Source organism: Chanos chanos, chromosome 12, assembly GCF_902362185.1.
Source record: "Chanos chanos chromosome 12, fChaCha1.1, whole genome shotgun sequence".
NCBI classification, from domain to species: Eukaryota; Metazoa; Chordata; class Actinopteri; order Gonorynchiformes; family Chanidae; genus Chanos; species Chanos chanos.
In genome coordinates, this window is record NC_044506.1 from 15,452,702 (window position 1) to 15,476,302 (window position 23,601).

Sequence of the window (23,601 nt, forward strand, 5' to 3'; positions counted from 1 at the left end):
TCTCTCAGTGCAGGAGACAGTTTACGTATAGCTTCATTGATTCCTGATGAGATGGAAATTTTTCCACACCGTGGGGTGTAGTCACTGTTCCTGACTATTGTTTTTTTTTTGTTTTTTTTTCACAGCTCTCAGTGACGTTAGTGAACTGGGTTGATGAAGGGTGCTGGTTATGTTATGCAATGCAAAGAGGATTAAATCTGTTTTTTTTTTTTCCTCCCTCTCTCTCTCCCTATCTCTCTCTCTCCTGCTCTCTCTCTCTCCCTCTCTCTCTCTCTCTCTCTCCCTCTCTCTCTCTCACACCCTTCCCCCTCTCTCGTCATCTCTTCTTTCCCTCCCTGCCTGCTCTAGTGAGGACGTGTGTAAACATGGCTTCACGGTTATCGTGGACATGCGCGGCTCTAAATGGGACTCCATCAAGCCTCTGCTAAAGATTCTCCAGGAGTCTTTCCCCTGCTGCATTCACGTCGCTCTCATCATCAAACCAGACAACTTCTGGCAGAAACAGAGGACCAACTTTGGCAGCTCCAAGTTTGAATTTGAGGTACGGTCGCTCGTTACGCGCTTCATTAATACACGTCATTACCGCTCGTGTGAACGCATCCTCAACAAGAGTGGACTAATCAAACGAAATCCCAAGATTATTATCGCATCATCCCGTAGAACACAATGTTCCGATGGATTTTTAAACGGTGAATGCATTTTCTCATCTATACATACACGTGCATGTAGAATAGCTTGGTCTGATCTGTATGTGTGAAGTGGTCTGGTCGTACCCGCCGTTGCCGTGTAAACACCTGCATAGAGAAGAGCGGGGGCTCCGCGCTGCCTGTGCCTTTTCTGTGAGCTGGCGCAGGCTAAAGCTTCAGGCCGTGGAGATGTAGGCGGCAGTTGGTATGGCGTGGCTGTCAGATGGACGGTGTTTGTGGTCTGTAGTTGCGTGGGAGGGCGTAGGCGTAGGTGTTTTTGTCTTTTTTTTTTTTTTTTTTTTTTGTGCTGGCCGAGCCGACCGCAAACGTGTCCCCCGAACGCGTGAAGGTGGACGGACTCGGACACTGGATTGACAGTAACAGAGTGCTGGCTGTTGACTGTTTTCACATGTGGGTAATTCTGTTTGGTTTTTTTGGGTTGGTTTTTTTTTTTTTCTTCAAATGAGTAGGGGTGTGTGTGTATGTGTATGCACTGGTATACATAAATGTGTGTGAGCGTGTGTGTCCGTTCATACGTGCCTGCTGTATATTCTTGTCATGTCTTCTGTGTCTTCCTTTCTTGGAGAGTCACGGCGTGTTTCCATGTAGGAAATGGGATAAAGGAATTTGACTGGAGGATCTGCTCTCTGCTCAGCTATGTGAGGAGGAATGTTTCTGACATTCCAACATCGTTCTGGCTTCAGAGCCACAGCAGGAATTCCCATGTTTCCTCTGACCGTCAAACAGCCAATCATGTTTAGACATTTCACAGACGTGCTGATGAAGCCAAAATCTTTCTCTTTTGTCCTGTCTTTCTCTTTCTATTTGCATTTCATCTCAGACTTAGAGTAAAAACGGACTGCAAGCCGTTTTAGTGCCTTGGTTCTCTGTTTGGTGTGTTTTTAAGGGACGTGGTGTTGCTTTCCGTAGAGAAGCTTGCAGATGGACTTATTGGCTGCATTGATAAAGCTTTGAAAAGGAGCTGTGTGAGCGAGAGAGACTCATTCTTCTCCTGCTGTTATTAACAGATGGAATGCAGCATCCAAATGGAAAAAGCACAGTGGACTGTGTTACCTTGACTTTACAAAAGAGTACCACAATGCCTGCCCGCTCTTTCTCTCTCTCTCTTCTCTCTCTCGCTCTATCTCTCTCTCTCTCTCTCTCTCTCTCTCTCTCTCTCTCTCTCTCTCGCTCTCTCGCTCTCGCAGCCCTGATGGAGCCTACTCATTCCTTTTTTTTTTCCCTCCCTCTTCATCTGTTATCAGCTGCCTGTTCATCTCTCCATCTCCTCATCCGTGTCTGTGAGGAACAGTCTGTCCATTAATCCTCTCTTACTTCACATTTGCCATGATCAGAAAAGCAAGCAAGCTAGATGGAAAAAAAAAAAAAAAAAACCCTAAATGAAACAGTTCTCCTTTACGGGCTGATAGATGAGCGAGAGGAGCGGGGACGCTGAGAGAGATGCGTGTTGGTATTAGATTGTTCTCAGTATTTTCTCTTAATAAATAAAAAGAATCGCGGTGGCAGTCAGTCCACGAGAAGCGGGGCGGCTTAAGCACGTTCGTCCTCTCTCACGTGTAACGCTGTGGCCGGATTGGACTGAGAGCTTACGCCCTATTCCTATTGGCACAGAGAATTTGGCTCCTCTTGATTTCATCTGCATGTGCGTGTGTGAATGTTTCCTTTATGGCTCATTTCCTGGCCTGACGTGGCTGTACCTGGAAGCGAACGCGTCGATGAAGAAGGGCGGCGGACTGAGCGAGATTGTTGAGGTCGCCTTGTGAGGCATAGGTCATCTCAGCCAGCTTATTTCCTCTGGTTCAATATGTGAGAGACATACTGCCGCGTTGTTAATGTAGACTCATACCTGAGGTCCTGCAGACCTGTCATAAGGCGCTGTGTGTGTGTGTGTGTGGAAGTAGATTGGACCTTAGGCACTCCCTGTGAGGCCATTTTAAATTAAAATTATGCCCTTGGTTAAAAATAGACATCCCATCTTACTGGTCATTAACTGAACCAGCAACGACTGCATCAAACCTCAGGAGATTCTGGACATTAAGAAAGCCTACTATATGTGTTATGGTAGTGGACTGCATGATTAATGTTTTTCTCTTCTTCTTCCCCCTCCTTCTTTCTTCCTTTAAACTGCCCCCTTTTCTCCTTCCCCCTTCTTTCTATTCATTCTCTGCCATTCAATCTGTCTATCTATCCATCCATCCATGTGTCCATCCATATTTTTTTTTCAGACCACCATGGTGTCTTTGGAAGGACTGTCTAAAGTGGTGGACCCTTCCCAGCTCACGCCGGACTTTGACGGCAGCCTCGACTATAACCACGAGGAATGGATCGAGATCCGCGTGGCCTTCGAGGAGTTCACGGCCAACGCCCGTCACCTGCTGTCCCAGCTGCAGGAGATGCAGGAGACGGTGACGCGCAAAGACTTCCCGCAGGACCTGGACGGGGCGCGACGCATGATCGACGACCACGCCACCCTGAAGAAGAAGGTGATGAAGGCCCCCGTGGAGGAGGTGGACGCGGAGGGACAGCGTCTGCTGCAGCGCATCCAGAGCAGCGAAAGCTACGCCAACCGCAGCGTCCCCGCCGGGCCGGGACAGGGCCAGGGTCAGGGCCAAAGCCAGCCCAACGCAGACACGCAGGGCCTGATCCCCCGGATCACGGGCTTACTGGAGCAGCTCCACAGCACACGCCAGCACCTCCACCAGGCCTGGCACGTCCGCAAACTCCAGCTGGACCAGTGCTTCCAGCTCAGGCTCTTTGAGCAGGACGCAGAGAAGGTGAGCAGCTTCCACACAGATACACTGTGGTATTTATAATCGCACTCTGTCGATAACCAACCGGATGTGATAAAGTGTTTGTTTGAGCGCCAGTGATGTGTCAGCGCGTGTGAGTGTTTCTTTTTCCATCTCAGAGAGCGCAGTGTTCTTTCCTCTGGGTTTCTTATTTACCTCTACAGAAATTGGAATAGGTTTGGTCGAGTCGACTTGAATCGTGTGTGTTCGTAAGAAAGATTATCGAGAAGAGGACCAGAAAAAGAAGCATGTATCGTGAATGGTTTCTGTATGTTTGTACTGACACTAGCAGAGCTGTTGTAAGGAGTTTATACATAATTGTGGGAGGTGGATTTGACATGTTGCTAGGACACCAGTGGTTATTCTCTTCTCTTGTGAATCGGGTCATTCTTAAGCAGTCTATTTTTAGTGATATTATGCACATACACACCCACACACACACACACCAACGCGCGCGCACACACACACACAGATGCACGTGTTTACACATGCATCTACTCAGTTCATTATGTGTGTGTGTGTGTGGTTCTGTGGGCATACTCACACACACAGTCACACATAAAAGAATATGCTCCTCTAGCCACACGTGCAAGTGCATCATCCTGCTCTCTTTCTCTCTCTCTCTCTCTCTCTCTCTCTCACACACACTCACACACTCACACACACACACACACACACACACAAATACACATGTACAGTACAACTTCCTTCCAGCAACTATTAGTAACAAGTGTGTGTTATGCCTCTGCAGATGTTTGACTGGATCATGCACAACAAAGGCCTGTTTCTATCAGGCTACACAGAGATTGGCAACAACCACCCCCACGCCATGGAGCTCCAAACCCAACACAACCACTTTGCCATGAACTGCATGGTAAGAGAGCTAACCCTCCCCTCATACATACTCCATACACCGTCAGACAAGTGCAGGATGGTGAAGGGATTCACTGGATTCATATGTTGTACTGACATGCTTAGTAAACATACCTAAAGCATTATCTGGAGACAGAGATGTACAGAATTGTCATTCTGAACACTGAGAAATGCTGTTTATGAATGAGGAGATGGTGAAACACTTTGATGTGAAAGCTTTGCGATTCAGGCTCATTCGGTTCATTAGAAAACCAAGCATGTTTCCCTCGGCTCAGGATAAGTTTCCATTCCTCCATATGGTGTGGGTTTCTGCGCTGGTCTTAGGGGAGTCAACCCAGCCCTGCTAACCCACCGCCTCTGGGTTTATTAACCAGCCTGCAGTCTTCTGTCTCACCCAGAACAGCGGTCCTGGTTTTAAAACAGTGCCCCCCGAGGGAAGACCCAGAGAAAGCCTTCCATCCAGTTTGGTCAGGGCTACGCAGGAAAAATGAGGACACTAGTAACCTGTTCAGTTGGAAGAGAAACAACACCGGCTTTAAAAAAAAAATGTTTGTTTAATTGTGTTTGACAATGTTGGCTGTAAATTACAGTGAGTAGACTTTATTGCGGGGTCTCCAAATCCAGTCCTGCAGGGCCAGAGTCCAGCTGCCTCCTCCTACTGCTTCACTATTACAGACTGATTTTTAGCTGGGAATTAGGGGCCGTCTTTAGTCGATCACACACCACAGTGGGTAGGTGTAGCATTGGTTTGTGTAGGATGATGCAGTAGATGGAGGCTTGGTTTGAATAGGATTGTGAATTAGAGGAAGCCTTGGATTCAGTGGGTTGGTGTAGTAGGTGGTTTGAGTAGGCTGATGCATTAGGGGAAGCCTTGGACTCAGTGGGTTGGTGTAGTAGGTGCTTTGAGTAGGTTGGTGCATTAGGGAAAGCCTTGGATTCAGTGGGTTGGTGTAGTAGTTGAAGCATTGATTTGAATAGGTTTGGCCATAAGATGAAGCCTTGGTTTGAATAGCATGGTGTATTAGGTAAAGCCTAGGTTGGAGTAGAATAGTGCACTAGTCTTTTAATAGCAGCTCTGTGTAGTGACAACGACTCATCAGAAGTCCGATAATCAAGCAGAGAGAGTGATCCATCTAAGTACTTCCTGTGTGTTTGGTGTCCTACTGCCTGGCAGGTTTAAAGAGTCCTATTACTGCAGGATGGGCTATTGATCGCTTCCTGTCAGAAGCAGAGAGAACAGGAGTGAAAAACAGAGATAGTTACTGTTGTGTTTGCCCAAATGGCCAGGATTTCATTTAAAAGTCAACATTTAGTGTTCTGCTGATATTATCATTAAAAGTAAACATTGAGGAATTGAAAGGAAATGATTAAATAATTTATGGACATGGAACAATTGAAAGAAAAAAATCGCTGCATTTGGGGCACACAAGATAAATTACAACATTCTTCCTCAGACTGGAGTGCTGAGCGCCTTTAAACAGACTAACGTTTGATTTATTGACTAGCTACACTCTCAGACCTCTAAGATCCATCATCTCATTATCACTTCAACCATACTGAACAAAGAAACAAACTCTAAATGACTACAGGCTGTGATAGTACACAGAAACAAACCCTTAATGACTATAGGCTGTGATAGTACACAGAAACAAACTCCAAACGACCACAGGCTGTGATAGTTCACATAAACAAACCCCAAAAGGCTGCAGGCTGTGATAGTACACAGAAACAAACCCCTAACGACTACAGGCTGTGATAGTACACAGAAACAAACTCCAAACGACCACAGGCTGTGATAGTACACAGAAACAAACTCCAAACGACCACAGGCTGTGATAGTACACAGAAACAAACTCCAAACGACCACAGGCTGTGATAGTACACAGAAACAAACTCCAGAAGGCTGCAGGCTGTGATAGTACACAGAAACAAACTCCAAACGACCACAGGCTGTGATAGTACACAGAAACAAACTTCAAAAGGTTGCAGGCTGTGATAGTACACAGAAACAAACTCCAGAAGGCTGCAGGCTGTGATAGTACACAGAAACAAACCCCAAAAGGCTACAAAGGGACAAGCTATATCAGGCTGTGATAGTCAGTTTGAGATATTTAACCTGAAGTGACTTACTCAGTACTGTGTGACAAGTTTTGCTACAGGCGTTCCTGTAAAAAAAAAAAAAAAAAATTCATGTGTATGTTGTGTCTTGCTTACGCCACTGTACATTCCCAGTGCTGTAAACTCACTGTATAAATGGACTCCCTGTTGCAGAATGTGTATGTGAACATCAATCGGATCATGTCAGTGGGGAACCGGCTGTTGGAGGCTGGACACTACGCCTCACAGCAGATCAAACAGATCTCCAGTCAACTAGAGCAGGAGTGGAAGGCCTTCGCTGCCGCACTGGATGAGAGGAGTACCCTTCTAGAAATGTCCGCTTCTTTTCACCAAAAATGCGACCAGGTCAGGACAGCACCTGTTTTATACTCTTAGTGCACCACAAACTCAATCCAACCCAAGAAACGATTCTTCACGCTGACACTTTAAACGGTTAGCACAGAGGAAATCAAAATGATAATTGTATTTGCGATTTGTGTCGATTCAGAGTAGGGAATGACTTTGGTTTGAAATGTGTTTGGGTTTTGAAAGCTTAATACTGATTAATGGGGTGTAAGCACCGTAGACCAGACAAATTCAGCCCTCACAGTTTAACTGCAGTGTGTGAGATCCTGCCCTGACGCACCTTTTATGGCGTCTCTCTTCGTATCCTCGTGAACCAGAGTGGCAGTGGAAACCAAAAAAAAAAAATCAGCAGCGTGAATATGCCGAGTTGCTAAAGGCATAAAACTGCAGCGGTGAGGGGGAAAACGCGTTGTGCCTTTTCCGTAATGGAATATTCCTCCGGCCTGTGTCGCCTGTTCATATATCAGCATTTCAAATCAGGCCTATTTTCCAGGGATTTCACCCCTGCTCAGGCTGGCGCTTCACTCACATAGCCTCGTTTCACCCATTCCCCCCCCCACCCTCTCGCACGCCGCCCCGTGTGCAGAAACACAAGACCTAGTGCAGGCTGGAAAAGACACGCTCTTATCATGAAAAAGCATATGATGTCATTACATCACGACTCCAGCTTTTTCAAGTTTGTGTTTTTGATGCTTGGCATTTCTTGTTTATTAAATAGTTTGATTAAATTTTTTTTTTTTTTTAATGTATGCGTGTTCTTCTGATGTTTTTGAAGTCTTTCCCTGATACGAGATAACTGTATGTACAACACAGGAGTGAGCTGAGCTCTTGTTCAGTGTCATATAATTAAATTGTTTATATGGTTTCCTTGGTTGGATATGATTAGCTCATGCCCTGTGGTCAGGCTGTCTCACATGTCTGTGTGTGTGTTTGTGTGCGTGTGCGTGTGTGTGATGTGGTGCAGTACATGAGTAACGTGGACTCGTGGTGTAAAGCGTGTGGGGAGGTGGACCTGCCGTCTGAACTACAGGACCTGGAGGATGCCATTCATCATCATCAGGGCTTATACGAACACATCACTGCAGCTTACTCTGAGGTACAGCCTCTCACTCATCCCTGTCTGTCTGTCTGTCTGTCTGTCTGTGTCCGTGTGTGTGTGTCTGTGTGGCTGTTTGTCAGTGTGTGTGTCTTCATGTTTGTCTGTCTATGTTTGTGTATGTGGGGTTTTTTTTCTTTCCAGACATGTTAATTGATCCAAAAGTAGCGTGTGTGCCCTGATCTGTTATCATTACTTCCACTGACTATGGCTTTAGAAATTTGTGCTGATTATACCGGTCCTCACAAGCTGGGTAAGCGCTGTTGATCCTACTGTTATTGAACATTATAAGCCAGGTGAAGAACTCTCCTACTTGTTTTGTATTTATCGCAGGTGAGCCAAGATGGCAAAGCCTTATTGGACAAACTTCAACGACCTCTTACCCCCGGCAGCGCCGATTCGCTGACGGCCTCAGCCAATTACTCCAAGGCTGTTCACCACGTTCTGGATATCATCCATGAAGTCCTCCATCACCAGAGACAGCTGGAGAACATCTGGCAGCACCGCAAGGTCCGACTGCACCAGCGCCTTCAGCTGTGTGTGTTTCAGCAGGATGTCCAACAGGTAATTGCCTTACACACTCACAGGGAGCATATGACTGTGGGCATGATGCATGAGGAACACAGTGAGTGTTTTAATCACAGTGGGGTAAAACTGAAAGAGCAGTAATGGAGAGAGAGAGAGAGAGAGATATTACAAATAAATAATAGATGGAAAGTCTTTCTAGCTGCAGGGTGGTGTTTGCTAATTTAATAACGGCGGTATAAATTGTACTAGCAATGCATCAGACAGTACATAAGCCTTTGAATTTGGTTCATAATCAGTGAGGTTTTGTTTCCTGATTCGTCTGGGCAGCGCTGAAAACCTCAGGCTTAAAAAAGTCAGAGTACTTTTGGAGAAGGCTTTAGCTAAGTGTGTAATTATGGGTAATACTGTGACTTTGAAACGGAGCAAACAACACCGCCACAACATCTTGGCAAAAGTGTTCTAGAATTATATTCATGTTCATACAAGTGACATATAATTAGTAGGTACGCTTTTTTTTTTCTTTTCCTCTCTTTCGTTCTTTTTTTGTGTTTTCTCATTTGCTCTCTTTTTATGGTATATGACATATTCTCTCTCTCACCCACTGTTTTCCTTTTTCTGTCACTCACTCACTCACTCACACACACTCTCTCTATCTCTCTCTCTCTCTCTCTCTCTCTGTGTCTCTCTCAGTTAAGAGCCCATCGATGGGCCTGCCAACTTTAGTCCTCTGCATTGGAGGGTTTTTTTGTGCTGGGTTGAGTGGGGGATGCAGATACTCTTTAGACAGAGAGGTTGTTGCCATGGTAACCAGTATTCTTGGCTGCTTTCAGGTGCAGAGCTGTCTGCAGGTGGCAAGTGTATGAGGGTGGTGGGAGGAGGGTCGGAAAAAATGCAGATCAACTTTCTCATGAGAATAGAGTTGTGTTCAGCTTTCTTTACCGAGAGACTCAATATCCACATGATGAAATACTGTTTGGATTGATCAGAGGAATGGCCATTCATGCAAGGCCTTTTTTTTCCCAAGGCCTTATTTTGAAAAAAAAAAAAGATTTTTAGACACATTTAAACATATGTGTGTGTGTGTGTGTGTGTAGGTTCTGGACTGGATCGAGAACCATGGCGAAGCTTTCCTCAGTAAACACACTGGAGTTGGAAAGTCACTCCACCGGGCGCGAGCTCTACAGAAACGTCATGAAGACTTTGAGGAAGTTGCCCAGGTTTGTCTTCCTCGTCCCTCCTCTTTCTCGAACTCTCAGAAGAGACATTCAACCCCATCTGTACGTGTTTGAGTATGTCCGGCATATGTTGTCCTCTCTCTCTCGTGGTACCAGAACACATACACTAATGCTGATAAACTGCTGGAGGCGGCGGAGCAGTTGGCACAGACGGGGGAGTGTGATCCAGAGGAGATCTACCAGGCAGCACACCAGCTGGAGGACCGCATCCAGGACTTTGTACGGCGGGTGGAGCAGCGGAAAGTCCTGCTGGACATGTCAGTGGCCTTCCACACTCACGTCAAAGAGGTAAGAACTCCATGCTCAAGACACACAGCGACGTCATGTGGTTCCCTTAACCGTCCGTCTGTAATTACATGTGTCTGTGTGTTAGAGAGGCACTGATCATATTTATAGCGCTATAATTTAACCTTTTAATGATAGGTTTTATCGTTTTGTTCGGTAGTTATCAGACACTTTGTCACTTTGATTTATGTAAAGCGATCGATTACATTGTGTTAAATTACATCACACAGGAGGACAACTTAATGATTTGAAATGAAGAGTACAGAAAACGATTTGAAGATGCAGTTTGAGCTCAGCTCAACACTTTTAACAAATGTTGTCTTTTCAAACGTAAACACTTATAAACTGTGTGTGTTTGTGCGTGCGTGTGTGTGTGTTAGCTGTGGACTTGGCTGGAGGAGTTACAGAAGGAGCTGTTGGATGACGTGTATGCTGAGTCTGTGGAGGCAGTGCAGGAACTCATCAAACGCTTTGGTCAGCAGCAGCAGACCACTCTACAGGTCACCGTCAACGTCATCAAAGAGGGAGAGGATCTCATCCAACAGCTCAGGTACACGCCCCCCCCCCCCCCCCCCCCCCCCCCCTTCTCTCTCTCTCTCTCTCTCTCTCCATCCCTCGCTCCCCTTCTCTTCTGACATCACTACCTGTCATGCTGGTCTCTGATTGACTCCTACCAAAACCCTCTCACTCACTCCATTCCTTATATGTTACTGGCTTCCTCACTGTCTCAGCGGTTTATCACTAAATTTACCTCAGTGCCTCTTCAAATAAGGCTGGGAACACAGATCGCTGTGTTCTTATCTCAACACACACACACACAGCGTTAGCATTCTCTCCTCATCACTCTCTCTGTGCTGCTGCAGCTCCAGCTGAAGCAACGTGAGGGGCTGTCAGACAGGCTTTGGGGCTCTCTTCACTGCATGCTTATGTAAGCCTGCTTCCTTTCCATGTGGAGAAGCTCATTGAAACCACAGCCTCTGTCCCCTCAGGCTGCCTGAGGCTCTGCAGCTTCAACGCAGGCACATCTCAGCCTCTCAGCCGCTAACAGCGGCACCAGTCCCCCTCTCTCTCTCTCTCCCTGCTAGTTCTGTCGCACCCCCTGCCACTCACGCCTGTGCACAGTTTACAGCAAACCAAGTGCAAACCTCTGGACGCGCATGTTTGTCTGCGAGAAAAGGCAAACCTAGCCGATGGTCTTTCCTACGAAGCGGAACGGTTCCTGTAGCGCGGGGACGCTGGTACCAGCTCATTACACGCGGCTGTTATGACAACGGCATTAAAATTTCATGATGCCTGTCCAGCGGTGTCATTTCTCCTCATGACCTCTCTTGTCAGGACGTACGGCCCATTGTGACTAGCAGGACAGGTTGAGTTATGACACTAATGGATACCCCGCCGTCAGATTCATAATGCAGGACGGAAATATACATCCCGAGACGCCTGTCGTCCCTCCTCTGTGGTTATGAGGAGCGATGCTACGTAGAATCGATGCCGTCGCGCTGAATTTACGCTTTAATCCGTATGTCCTAGTAGCCGGACCATACGACGCGCGGCTAGGTAACATGTTTTGTCGATACATCTTATTTAGGTTTGGTTTAATATCTCATTAAGCAGAGCTGGTGCTGTTAGTTCAAAGGTGTAGATATTGTCCTCACCACATTCCTCTGCAGGTGCCATAAGTCAGACAGAGAGAGAGGGAGAGAGAACACATTTGGTTGCTGAATGTCAAGAGGATATAGAGATGAGGAGAGGAGAGTGTCCATATGACAAAAAAAAAAAAAAAGAGTGCTAGTGAAACGTTTGCATCAAGCCTGTTCAAAATCAAACCCTCCACGCTTATTTCATTTCTGTTTCTTCATCTCCTGTTTTCTCTCTTTTCTTTTTCCCCCTCTCAGTCCGCCCTTCTCCAATGCCAGTGCTCACCGGTGCTTTATTACGTAAGCTGGTTTTCGTAAGCAAGCAGTTAATTACACAGAGGAGCGATACTCCCGCGACACGCGGCAAACACCCAATTCCCACCCAGTCTACAATACCGGTGCAGTGTACCACACTTTCCAGGAGACAAAAATGAAAACTTATATCGCTCCTGCTGATGCTTTTGGCACTCCTTCTGCTCTCCGTACCAGCACACTAAACACTCACGGAGGTCTGAACACGTTCAACACTCAGAGTTACAAACACCAACCAAATCAACCGTTGTGCGTTACGTAAGACCCACAGAGATGCTAACACTGACTGAATTTCCAACGCTTTTGTCAGACACAGGCACCAGCATCAAAATGCAGTTTGTACTTGGCCTAACGAATGTGGAGTAAAGAGCTGACTGACCATACGATAGAGTTTATGAATCATTACACCACAAAGCTTACCACTGCATCAGACATACTGTGGTAAAAGAGAATAATAATAATAATAATAATAATAATAATGATAATAATAATAATAATAATGATAATAATAATAATCATCATCATCATCATCATAACAATAACAATAATAATAAAAATGATAAAAATAATGATAATAATAGTAATAATAATAGTAATAGTAATAATAATAATAATGGTACTATGTCGCCATGGGAGCTAACCTTCAGGGATCTCTCAGGTACCGAGTAGAGGATTACAGGCCTAAAGCGCTCATTATTAATGAGAAAGACCATTATTAAAATTGGAATGGTCCTGGATTATTACAGTGTTGGTTTATGCCAAGTCTTAAAGAACTCACCTCAACAGCTACCATTACCTCTATTCATAAGACCATTTCATTTCTTTTCATTTCTTTTAATCTGTTGCCTTGTATTTATGGCTTCCAGGAATGATAATTATCATTATTGTAATGTTAGCTGTAATCTAGATTGATCTATAATAATCCTTCTCTTTCCTCCATTCTGAGCTTCTGGTGCTTACTCACTCCTGCTGAAGTGCTAATTTGATTATCTTTTTTTTTTTCCCCATGAAATGCTCTTTTAAAGCTAAAATAAAATCCATCTGACTGCTCAGTCTCCAGCAGAAACTCTTTCATCACTGGTAATAACACCTTCTAATCTTCATTAACACCATCTCCAGTCAAATTATGACTCAACCGCCGCAAAATAACGAAACGATAATGAAACCTCTGTAATCCCTCCGTCGCCTTCCTTCAGTATAAACTCCGTCTTCACGCACCCGTCACTAATGCCGTGTTTCATTTGAGGAAAAGTGAGATTTTGAAACGACCCGTCTGAGATGCCCCTGTCTTACAGAGACTCGGCCATCTCCTGTAACAAGACCCCACACAACAGCTCCATAAACCACATCGAGAGCGTGCTGCAGCAGCTGGACGAGGCTCAGGCCCAGATGGAGGAACTCTTTCAGGAGAGAAAGATCAAACTGGAGCTCTTCCTCCAGCTCCGCATCTTTGAGCGCGACGCCATCGACGTAAGTGCCTCCCCCTCTTTCACTTCCAAAGCTTACAGCAGGTATACGTGTGTGTGTCTGTGTCTGTCTGTCTGTGCGTGTATGTCTGTGTGAGTTTGTCTACATTCTTTTTTTTTGCGTCAGTAGTGGTATTTTGTGTGGTATTGCTTGTGTTTGAGGGTCAGATTTGTGTGTGGGGGGGGTTTTGTAAGGCTGTGATTGTGAGTGGATTTATTAGTGTGCTTGTGGTGTTTTTATGACTGTGTGTGTGTGTGTGTGTGTGTGTGTGTGTGTGTGCGCGCGCACGTGCGTATGTTAAGTTCTCAGCTGGTGAAAGTGAAACCCAGCAGCTGGGGCTGGTGACACCATGCTGTCTGAACTTCAATTAACCACTAATTAACAAGCTCTGACTTTGACAAGCAGAGTAGGCCAGCCCCCCACCAGCCATCACGCTCAAGACACATGAACATGCTCACAACACACAGTGAGCGCGCTCAGTGTGTGAGGGTCAAGAGGAGGATACATACTCACAGCATGACACAGAGGCATGAGGAGCAGGTCAAGGCACTGCCCTGTGTTTGTCTCTCCATGTCACTCTTTATCTCCCTCTGCCCACATCCAATCGTGTGTGTGTGTGCGTGCGCGTTCGTGCATGCTTGTCGGTATGATGTGTTCCTCTCTGGCAGGGTCTGTGAGAGGAAATCCACTCAGACTCCTTTCTGTTCTCCTGTTATGATTGTGGATTGGGAACATTTGAGAGAGTTTTACGACCTTTTTCTTTCATTTATAAGTAATTACGGAGGTGAAAAGGGCTGTGTCTGTGTGTGTGTGTGTGTGTGTGTCGCCGTGGTGTGTATTAAGTCCTTTCTCTCTCCTCTCTGATGGACAGATCATCTCAGACCTGGAGTCGTGGAATGAGGAGTTATCTCAGCAGATGAATGATTTTGACACTGAAGATCTGACCTTAGCCGAGCAGAGACTGCAGCACCATGCAGACAAAGCTCTCACCATGAACAACCTCACCTTCGACGTCATCCACCAGGGACAGGAGCTGCTGCAGTACGTCAATGAAGTGCAAGCGTCGGGTGAGTCAGTCTCACACACAAAAACACGCGCACACACACACACAGAGCCCAGCACACATATACATTAGCTGCAGGTGAGTCAACTGCTCACTTGTGTTAAGGAGCTGAGACGAGGGGTGAGGGATTTTCTGTCAGTGAGCAGTCAGATCTCTGGGTTACAGCTGTCAGGGCAGCTGCTGATTGTTGCACTATGGACACAGTATGGCTAATACCTCCTACAGGCAACCGTAGTGTGTGTAAGTACTTTACCCACCCACCCCCCAGCCCTGCGAGAGGAGGGGCCAGTCCAGCTGTGATTCCCTCCCCAGGATACATATGAGATGAGTCTGAGGGATTATCTTCTCAGACCCCAAATGTCCAAAAAAAATCAAATCGCTCAGCCTAACCAGAGTAGTTCCATAACTACGTACGCTGTCTTCTGGTCTCGTTCTCCAGTCCTGCATACCTCCGTCTCTCTCATACCAAGACCGACACACACATCCTCTTCTGAACCAATGCTGCACAGACCGATGGGTATGCCAGCAGATTAGCATGACTGACTGACTGACAGACTGAAGGTGGGAGGGCTGAGAAAGTGTGTCTTTGAGTGCGTTTCCTCTCATCTCTCTGTCTCTCTTCCTCTCTGTCTGTCTGTGTGTCTGTCTGCCTGTAGGAGTGGAGCTGTTGTGTGACAGGGATGTAGATATGGCCACGCGAGTGCAGGACCTGTTGGAATTCCTGCACGAGAAACAGCAGGAGCTGGACTTGGCCGCCGAACAGCATCGCAGACACCTGGAACAGTGTGTACAGCTCCGCCACCTCCAGGCAGAGGTCAAACAGGTAACACATACACACACACACCTCTTACTCACTGTCAGTGTGAGCCTCTCGATTTGCATAAATTCAGTGTGCTGCCTTCCACTGCATGTCGTCACATGGTGATGAATGGTAATTTTGCATGTTTTATTGTTGCCATAGTAATATATTTCCACACACATTTTCACATACCTCTTCCTAGAAAACACCTGCTATTTTAAACACACACACACACACACACACACACACACACTGTGTTGCTTATGTAATGAGTAGAAGTACTTGATCTTGTTTTTATTATAATGTGAAATGATGCCAGACTAGTTGAATAATCACAGTCTGTGTTATTGCCATCATAGATATTATTAATATTCATATTCGGGGAAGACCAGTGCCCCTCTGTAGGATATGAGCAGATCCCTGACTGTGAGAAGATTTAAAGAGGGTTTTTTAGGAGAGACAGTAATCCTGCTGACCTGATGACCTCAGATCATTCTGGTCAAAGTAGGACAGAAACTCCATCCGTCTAATCTGATCGCATCTGCCGCACCTGTTAAGCCTGGCTCTGGGCTGGATTCATTATTCTGGTGTTAGGCTGAAGTAAATGGCCTTTGCCTTGGCACTGGACCAAATCAAGCTTCTCATTGCCTGTGAGATGTGTCTGAGGACAAATTACTTTAACGGTGGGTGGGAGCTTGTCTTATAGCATGCACTAAGCTTTTGTCACCTCTCTGTGTGTTTTTGTGTGCATGTCTGTGCGTGTGTGTGTGTGTGCGTGTGTGTGTGTGTGTGTGTGTGCGTGTGTGTGTGTGTGCGTGTGTGCGTGTGTGCGTGTGTGCGTGTGTGTGTGTGCGCGTGTGTGTGTGCGCGTGTGTGTGTGTGCGTGTGTGTGTGCGCGTGTGTGTGTGCGCGTGTGTGTGTGCGCGTGTGTGTGTGTGTGTGTAGGTCCTGGGCTGGATCCGTAATGGAGAGTCAATGTTAAATGCTGGTCTCATCACGGCCAGTTCCCTGCAGGAGGCTGAACAGCTTCAGCGAGAACACGAGCAGTTCCAACACGCCATCGAGGTAGGTTAACTCCCCAGTCCCTGCCTCCTCTCTCTCACTCTGTTTAACTCCCCACACCACCCCCTGCCTCCTCTCTCTCACTCTGCTTAACTCCCCACACCACCCTCTGCCTCCTCTCTCTCACTCTGCTTAACTCCCCACACCACCCCCTGTCTCCTCTCTCTCACTCTGTTTAACTCCCCACACTACCTTCTGCCTCCTCTCTCTCACTCTGTTTAACTCCCCACACTACCCCCTGCCTCCTCTCTCTCACTCTGCTTCTGTTCTCAACATCCATCTCACCCTCTCTCTCCCTCTCTCCATCCAATCAGTCTTTGTCCTCCCTTCTCCCTCAAGTCAGCAGTGAAAAGTATCTCACCCACTCTCAAACACCTGTGTGTGCTGATCCACTTCTGTCTGAGACTCCTGCTCACACACTCAGATAAACACAACACACTGCCACTAGCCTCCCTTTCAGAGTTCACTGTCATTTGTAAAGACACGTGTCACGCTGGGTGTGAGTGTGTGGTTGTCAGAGCCAACCTGATTCAGTTCAACAGAGCAGTCAGTCTGTCCTGACTCACTGACTGCATGTTAGTCAGGTTACTGTTTAATGCCAACCTTAGAAACTTCTAGAACCCTGTCACCTCCTGTAATGAAGTCAGACAGATTATATCAGTGGTTACATTAGGAACCTGGGCAGACAAAGGCACTTTATCAGAATACCCTCCCCTACTCTGTCTGCCACCCTTTCTTAAAGCATGGAGCTGTACATTGTAAAACTGGATACAGCCAAACGTATTTACCGACTGGTCATTTACAGGCAAGAACATTCAAACAAAACCCTCTTTCTTTTTTTATCTCATCTTGTCATCTCTGCCTTTTGTCTCATCTGTCCTGTTGTTTTGTTGCTGTTTGTTCACTTTGTCTCTCTTACTGTGGTCCTCTGTCAATCTTTTATCCATTCTCACTCTTTTTGTTGTTGTTGTTGTGCTGTAGAAAACCCATCAGAGTGCCCTGCAGGTGCAGCAGAAAGCCGAGGCTCTGTTGCAGGCTAATCATTATGACATGGACTTGATAAGAGACTGTGCGGAGAATGTGGCCTCCCATTGGCAGCAGCTGATGCTGAAGATGGAAGATCGTCTCAAGCTGGTCAACGCCTCCGTCGCCTTCTACAAGACCTCCGAGCAGGTGAGCTGCCCGTTGCCGTGGCGACAGTAGGAAGGGAGCTGCTTTAAGTTTATTTAAACTTTCTGTGTGTCCGGGCGAAACTGTAGCTGAAATACTTTTGGGGATTGTTTGTTTGCCTCAGTTTAACTCACCATATCAGCCACTGGATTTTGAGACAGTAATTGGTGAAAATTACAACCCCAATTTTGCAAGGGGTTGAGGTTATATGGAAGAAGGTGCGCAATCATGGGAGTCATAGTTCAAAGCCCTTTCCTTTTCTGTCTCTCAATAGCATTCAGTTTGTTACTGAAAGCCTAGCATCATGGGAACTGTAGTTTTAAGGAGAAGCCCTCTTTTTGTATTGCAATAGTATGACGTATTAAAGCATCATGTGAGTTGTAGTTTTAACCCCTGATCTGTATTGTAGGTATGCAGCGTCTTGGAGAGTCTGGAGCAGGAGTATAAGCGGGAGGAGGACTGGTGTGGAGGAGCAGACAAACTGGGACCCAACTGTGAGACAGACCATGTCACCCCAATGATCAGCAAACACCTGGAGCAGAAAGAGGCTTTCCTCAAGGTAACACAGAGAGCATGGGTTATTACTGATGCCAGTAACGCAGGATTAACCAGAGTGATGGAGTTATAGTTTTGATGAAAGATAACGATAAACACGGGGCCCATACAGTGTTGGTATTCTACATGTGAGGTTGCTTAACATGTCTGTCTCTCCTGTATGTAGTCCTGTATATAATGTGCAATAAGGTTTTATAAGGTGCAATAATATTTGGGTACAATGCACTGATACTGGTACAGTGGTACATTTTAGGACAGTGCAATAATATCTTTGCATGGTGCAATAGCCTTGGTACAATGTACAACAGTAGCTTTTGATATGCCACTTTGTTTTTCTCCTACCTATTCATTTTTTTAAATTATCTTTTGTATTATATTCATTATCTTGTGTGTTTGTGTGTGTATGCATGTGTGAAATGTTCAATGTACCGTCTCAGGGGCTGCACAGCAAATTACGTTGTACGACAATGTGCTGTGACAATAAAGGCATAAAGGCATTCAATTCTGTTCTGTTCTGGTCTATTCTGTTCTATTTCATTCTATTCTATTCTATTCTATTCTATTCTATTCTATTCTATTCTGTTCTGTTCCATTCTATTCTATTCTATTCTGTTCTATTCTCTTCTCTGTGTCTGTCTCTCTGTGTGTGACATGTTTGCTAACGTGTCTTTCTCTGTGTGTGTGTGTGTGACAGGCCTGCACGTTGGCCAGGCGTAACGCAGACGTGTTTCTTAAGTACATGCACAGGAACAGCGTGAACATGCCTGGGATGCTGAGTCACGTCAAGGCTCCTGAGCAGCAGGTCAAAAGTGAGTCCTCCTCTTCCTCTCTCCACAGCCCATTTCAAAAACATACCTGGCTCCAAGAAGTGTGTCGGGGGGTCTCCTAAATGGTCGTTTGTCTACTAAAAATAACCATACTCAACAAACATTCGCAAATTAAGTGGGTTGAGTTCAAGTAAATGTCAGTAGAAGCAGATGAAAGAACCTGTCTAACGTAGCACTGGAAGAGGGACACATCCACAGTTCAAAGTCACTGAGAGGCTCCTCATATCCCAGCCAGGGATGCACAGGTTTTGGCTGTTATTATCTCCCCTGGTCCTCTTACTCAACTCCTATTCCTCTTTTGTACCTTTCTCTTGTTCCCACATCTCTCTGGGGATCAGACTCCTGGCAGTTGGCCTGCCCCTCTCCTTGGAGAGATATTTTGTGTTTGTCTTGGAACCTGGAGCATGTATTCTTTCTCACCGGTTCCATAGCGCCATCTAGAGTCACAGCAGACTCACTGCAGTCTCTGCGCTCTCATGGGTAATACAGTTCTGGTTGGAGCAGCTGGCCCAGTTAGGCTTACTTTAGCCCAGTTTCTTTGTGCGGAGCGATGAATAAGGGCCTTGTACTGTACGTTTTAATGACTCCAGGCTCTTTAAATGGTAAATGGGTCGAGACTCGGCCCCGGAGTTGGCAACACAGTGTGGAACAGAGACACAGTCCCCATGGAGTGATCCAGCCCTTTTCTCTTCGTTTTTACACTTCTCATATATTCTCTCTTAAAGCTTTATCCAGGAAAAAAAAACTTTATAGTAGTGTTATTACTCAAATACATGCTCACTTACATCACTGTCTGAGGAGGTGGAGGTAGAACATTCCAGCTCAGAAATCAAAGTATTTGCATACTAATTCAGTTTAGTGATGCACAAGTCTTTCAACCTAATACAATAGAGCCCTCAAATGTGTGTGTGTGTGTGTGTGTTTGTGTTTGTGTGTGTGTAGATATCCTGAATGAACTGCTGCAGAGAGAGAATCGAGTTCTGCACTTTTGGACCATGAGGAAGAGAAGGCTGGACCAGTGTCAGCAGTATGTCGTGTTTGAACGCAGTGCCAAACAGGTGTGTACACACACACACGCGCATACACACACATATGCACACATGTTCTTCTATGAGTCTGTCTCTCCTCCCCACATTGCTTTTGTTCTAGCTCTTGTTTTTTTCTCTCTCTCTCTCTCTCTCTCTCTCTCTCTGATGATAATACACAGATTGGCCCACTCTTGACATGCTGTTGTATTCGTAATTACCCACTGTCATGCAACAGTGCTGAAACAGTATCATTAAGCCAATTACCCCCGTTTCCACACAAGCACTCAAACACAGCTTTGTTCTTTGTGTGTACGTATGTGTTGCTGTGTGTGTTCTCTTACTGGTGTCTGTTGCTTAGTTGAACACACAGCGCGTATTTTCTAAAAAGCACAATAGTAGAGCATTTTGCCCCCTTTTTGAGCTTGTTAATAAAGTTGTTTTGTCTGTACAGGCGCTGGAATGGATCCATGACACTGGAGAGTTTTATTTGTCCACACACACCTCCACAGGCTCCAGCATTCACCACACACAGGAGCTGCTGAAGGAACATGAGGAGTTCCACATCACAGCTAAGGTACAAGCTCCAGCAAGCAGTCAGCACACACACGTTACATGTAGCTGACATATATCATATGTGTATATATACATGTATCTCTCTGTCCATCCATCTATCTATCTATCTATCTATCTATCTATCTATCTATCTATCTATCTATCTATCTATCTATCTATCTATCTATCTATCTATCTATCTGTCCATCCATCTGTCCGTCTATCTGTCCATCCATCTATCTATCTGTCCATCCATCTATCTATCTGTCCATCTATCTATCTATCTGTCTATCTATCTATCTATCTATCTATCTATCTATCTATCTATCTATCTGTCCATCCATCTGTCCGTCTATCTGTCCATCCATCTATCTATCTATCTATCTGTCCATCCATCTATCCGTCTATCTGTCTATCCATCTATCTATATTTCTGTCTTTCATTCTTTGCCTGTCTCTGTCTCTAGCAAACCAAAGAGCGTGTGAAGCTGTTGATCCAGCTGGCTGATGGCTTCTGTGATAAAGGCCATGCCCATGCTGCAGAGATAAAGAAATGGGTGACGGCCGTGGACAAGCGTTACCGAGACTTCTCCCTGCGCATGGACAAATACCGCACCTCTCTGGAGAAAGCCTTGGGCATCTCCTCCGACTCTAACAAAGCCGTATGTCTGCCCTTACCTACCCCCCCCCAACCGGCTTCCAGGCTTTACTGTAACCATGCCAACCTCTTATGTTTCTGCTGTACATTAGCCAAATCTTCAGACGTCTCTCTCAGCAATTTAATGGTTGTTTTTTTTGGCCACAACGCTGATTACTAACTCAGAACAATACAGCTGTTAGTCTTGAAGTGTCAGTAGAGGGAATTAGAAAAAGGGTTGACAAAAGCAATGGTAGTTTTTTTTTTTATTACTTAAGGAACTGAGTAATGTCATGTGGTTCTTTCCAACGTTAACAGTCCATTCTGTATTTTCTCCTCCTCCACAGAGTAAAGACCTGCAGCTAGACATCATCCCCGCCAGCGCCCCGGGGTCAGAGGTCAAACTGCGGGATGCTGCCCACGAGCTCAACGAAGAGAAGCGCAAGTCCGCCCGCAGGAAGGAGTACGTGTCACTGGCCCCTCCCCCCTCTGTTCACTGACTGATAAGACCTGACCCATAATCCCTCACATGTAACGCCTTACACGTGTTACAGAGTGTTGTTACTGTTACAGTCACTGATGAGTACTGGTTACGAGTCTTACGGTCATGACTGAGACAGACCCATTGATTGGTTAATGATGCACATGCATTGCTGGGACTACAGGAAGCTGCTTTGAGTGGCAGTTTATTGATAGAGCGCGTTGGCCATCGTGGTCACTCAGTGTTGAGTTTAGACTTGTTTAGCGCCGCGGTACTCTTTTTGTGAAAGGGAGAACAGCAGTTAAGGTTGTCTGCGTAGTTGTTCCGCTGTACGTAACCTGGTGTTAGCGCTTGTGTTGTCATGGTGATGGTTTTAACGTGGATGCGTCTGGTCTCTTTTCAGCTTCATCATGGCTGAGCTGATACAGACAGAGAAGGCCTATGTGAGGGACCTGAGAGAGTGCATGGACGTAAGTCAGCTCAGCTTTCACTGTCTGTCCTGATCAGCCACAACAAATAAACCCAGTCTGAAACATATCAGACAGGTTATAATAGAAGGCCTATGAGAATAACTTAAATATTGCATTGCACTATTTAAAAAAACCAAACAAGCAAATGCAGTCAGAAAATGCATATGTTTGAGATTCTTCGATGCATGTGTCGTTGTTGGAGTGATTTTTTGTCTAACTTTACTTTGTTTTCTCTCTCTCTCTCTCTCTCTCTCTCTCTCTCTCTCTAATATACCCTTATTCAGACATATCTGTGGGAGATGACCAGTGGTGTGGAGGAGATTCCTCCAGGGATTGTTAATAAAGAACATATCATTTTTGGCAACATGCAGGACCTCTATGAGTTTCATCACAAGTAAGTTAATTGTTCTCTAAAATAAGCCTCAGTAATCTAGATTACACGCAGTCCCACATGCACTTAAAGCGTTTGGTCAGTAACACTCAACAAGGGCTGGGTTTGACCACACACTGTTTATGGAAACTGTTCCGTGTTGGCATTAGATTTATAAGTTGGCGATCTTTGTGTCTCTCATTCATTCCATTCCCTGTGCCCCTCTCTTTATGTCTGTCTCTTTACCACAGTATCTTCCTCAAAGAACTTGAAAAATATGAGCAGCTTCCAGAGGATGTTGGCCATTGCTTTGTGACCTGGGTGAGTGCCTCTATGTGTGTGTGTGTGTGTGTGTGTGTGTGTGTGTGTGTGTGTGTGTGTGTGTACGTCTCAGTGTTGTGTAGGTGTCCTGCACTTTCCTTAAGAGAGAGGTGTAAATGCATGCTGTCTCACTTTTTCTTTGTTTTTACAAAGCTGATGTCATTGTTATTAAGTGTTAAATTGTTGCATTAAACAATTATTAAATTGTTGTTTCTCCACTTCGTTTATGTGCTTCTGTTAATTGCTTCGTTTTAGGCTGACAAGTTCCAGATGTACGTTAATTATTGCAAGAACAAACCAGACTCCACCCAGCTCATTCTGGAACATGCCGGATCTTACTTTGACGTAAGAACTGTCAAGATTGTTTTAGTAAACGTGTGATGAATAGCACATGCAGAACTCTTCATATGGTTGTGGTTTTTGCTTACTGAATTACAGGAGATCCAGCAGAGACACCGATTGGCTAACTCCATCTCCTCATACCTCATAAAACCTGTGCAGAGAATAACAAAGTACCAACTCCTTCTTAAGGTAACCAGACTCACCCAACTCAAATAGGTCACTGCAGTTTGTTTAATCCTCTCTGCCTAAACACACTGATATGGAACTTGTTTGGTTGATTTGGTATAAATATTGATTTTGTGTGTGTGTGTGGTAGGAACTTTTGACGTGTTGTGAGGAGGGTAAAGGAGAAATTAAGGATGGTTTGGAGGTTATGCTCAGTGTCCCCAAGAGAGCTAACGATGCCATGCACCTCAGCATGTTGGAGGGTGAGTGTACTCACACACACACACACACACACATCCCTCGCCTTTCTCACTGTGTCACTGAGCTGAAGTGACTGTGTGTGTTTAAGACACTCATGATCGCCTTGT

The 23,601-nt window shown here is 45.6% G+C and overlaps 1 protein-coding gene across 1 annotated transcript in view; it reads left to right on the forward strand.

Moving 5' to 3' along the window:
- Positions 1 to 23,601, forward strand: part of trioa (trio Rho guanine nucleotide exchange factor a) — a 77,399-nt gene that overhangs the window by 38,002 nt on the left and 15,796 nt on the right. The window contains exons 5-30 of the mRNA XM_030788729.1: positions 349 to 541; positions 2,933 to 3,481; positions 4,248 to 4,370; positions 6,641 to 6,832; positions 7,797 to 7,928; positions 8,262 to 8,492; positions 9,551 to 9,673; positions 9,788 to 9,979; positions 10,357 to 10,526; positions 13,221 to 13,395; positions 14,264 to 14,459; positions 15,112 to 15,278; positions 16,200 to 16,319; positions 17,298 to 17,489; positions 17,896 to 18,045; positions 18,736 to 18,850; positions 19,811 to 19,926; positions 20,348 to 20,470; positions 20,915 to 21,109; positions 21,432 to 21,547; positions 21,969 to 22,035; positions 22,320 to 22,429; positions 22,657 to 22,726; positions 22,982 to 23,071; positions 23,165 to 23,257; positions 23,385 to 23,496. Coding sequence (XP_030644589.1) covers positions 349 to 541; positions 2,933 to 3,481; positions 4,248 to 4,370; positions 6,641 to 6,832; positions 7,797 to 7,928; positions 8,262 to 8,492; positions 9,551 to 9,673; positions 9,788 to 9,979; positions 10,357 to 10,526; positions 13,221 to 13,395; positions 14,264 to 14,459; positions 15,112 to 15,278; positions 16,200 to 16,319; positions 17,298 to 17,489; positions 17,896 to 18,045; positions 18,736 to 18,850; positions 19,811 to 19,926; positions 20,348 to 20,470; positions 20,915 to 21,109; positions 21,432 to 21,547; positions 21,969 to 22,035; positions 22,320 to 22,429; positions 22,657 to 22,726; positions 22,982 to 23,071; positions 23,165 to 23,257; positions 23,385 to 23,496 — 4,112 coding nt within the window. The remainder of the gene's footprint in view (positions 1 to 348; positions 542 to 2,932; positions 3,482 to 4,247; positions 4,371 to 6,640; positions 6,833 to 7,796; positions 7,929 to 8,261; positions 8,493 to 9,550; positions 9,674 to 9,787; positions 9,980 to 10,356; positions 10,527 to 13,220; positions 13,396 to 14,263; positions 14,460 to 15,111; positions 15,279 to 16,199; positions 16,320 to 17,297; positions 17,490 to 17,895; positions 18,046 to 18,735; positions 18,851 to 19,810; positions 19,927 to 20,347; positions 20,471 to 20,914; positions 21,110 to 21,431; positions 21,548 to 21,968; positions 22,036 to 22,319; positions 22,430 to 22,656; positions 22,727 to 22,981; positions 23,072 to 23,164; positions 23,258 to 23,384; positions 23,497 to 23,601) is intronic.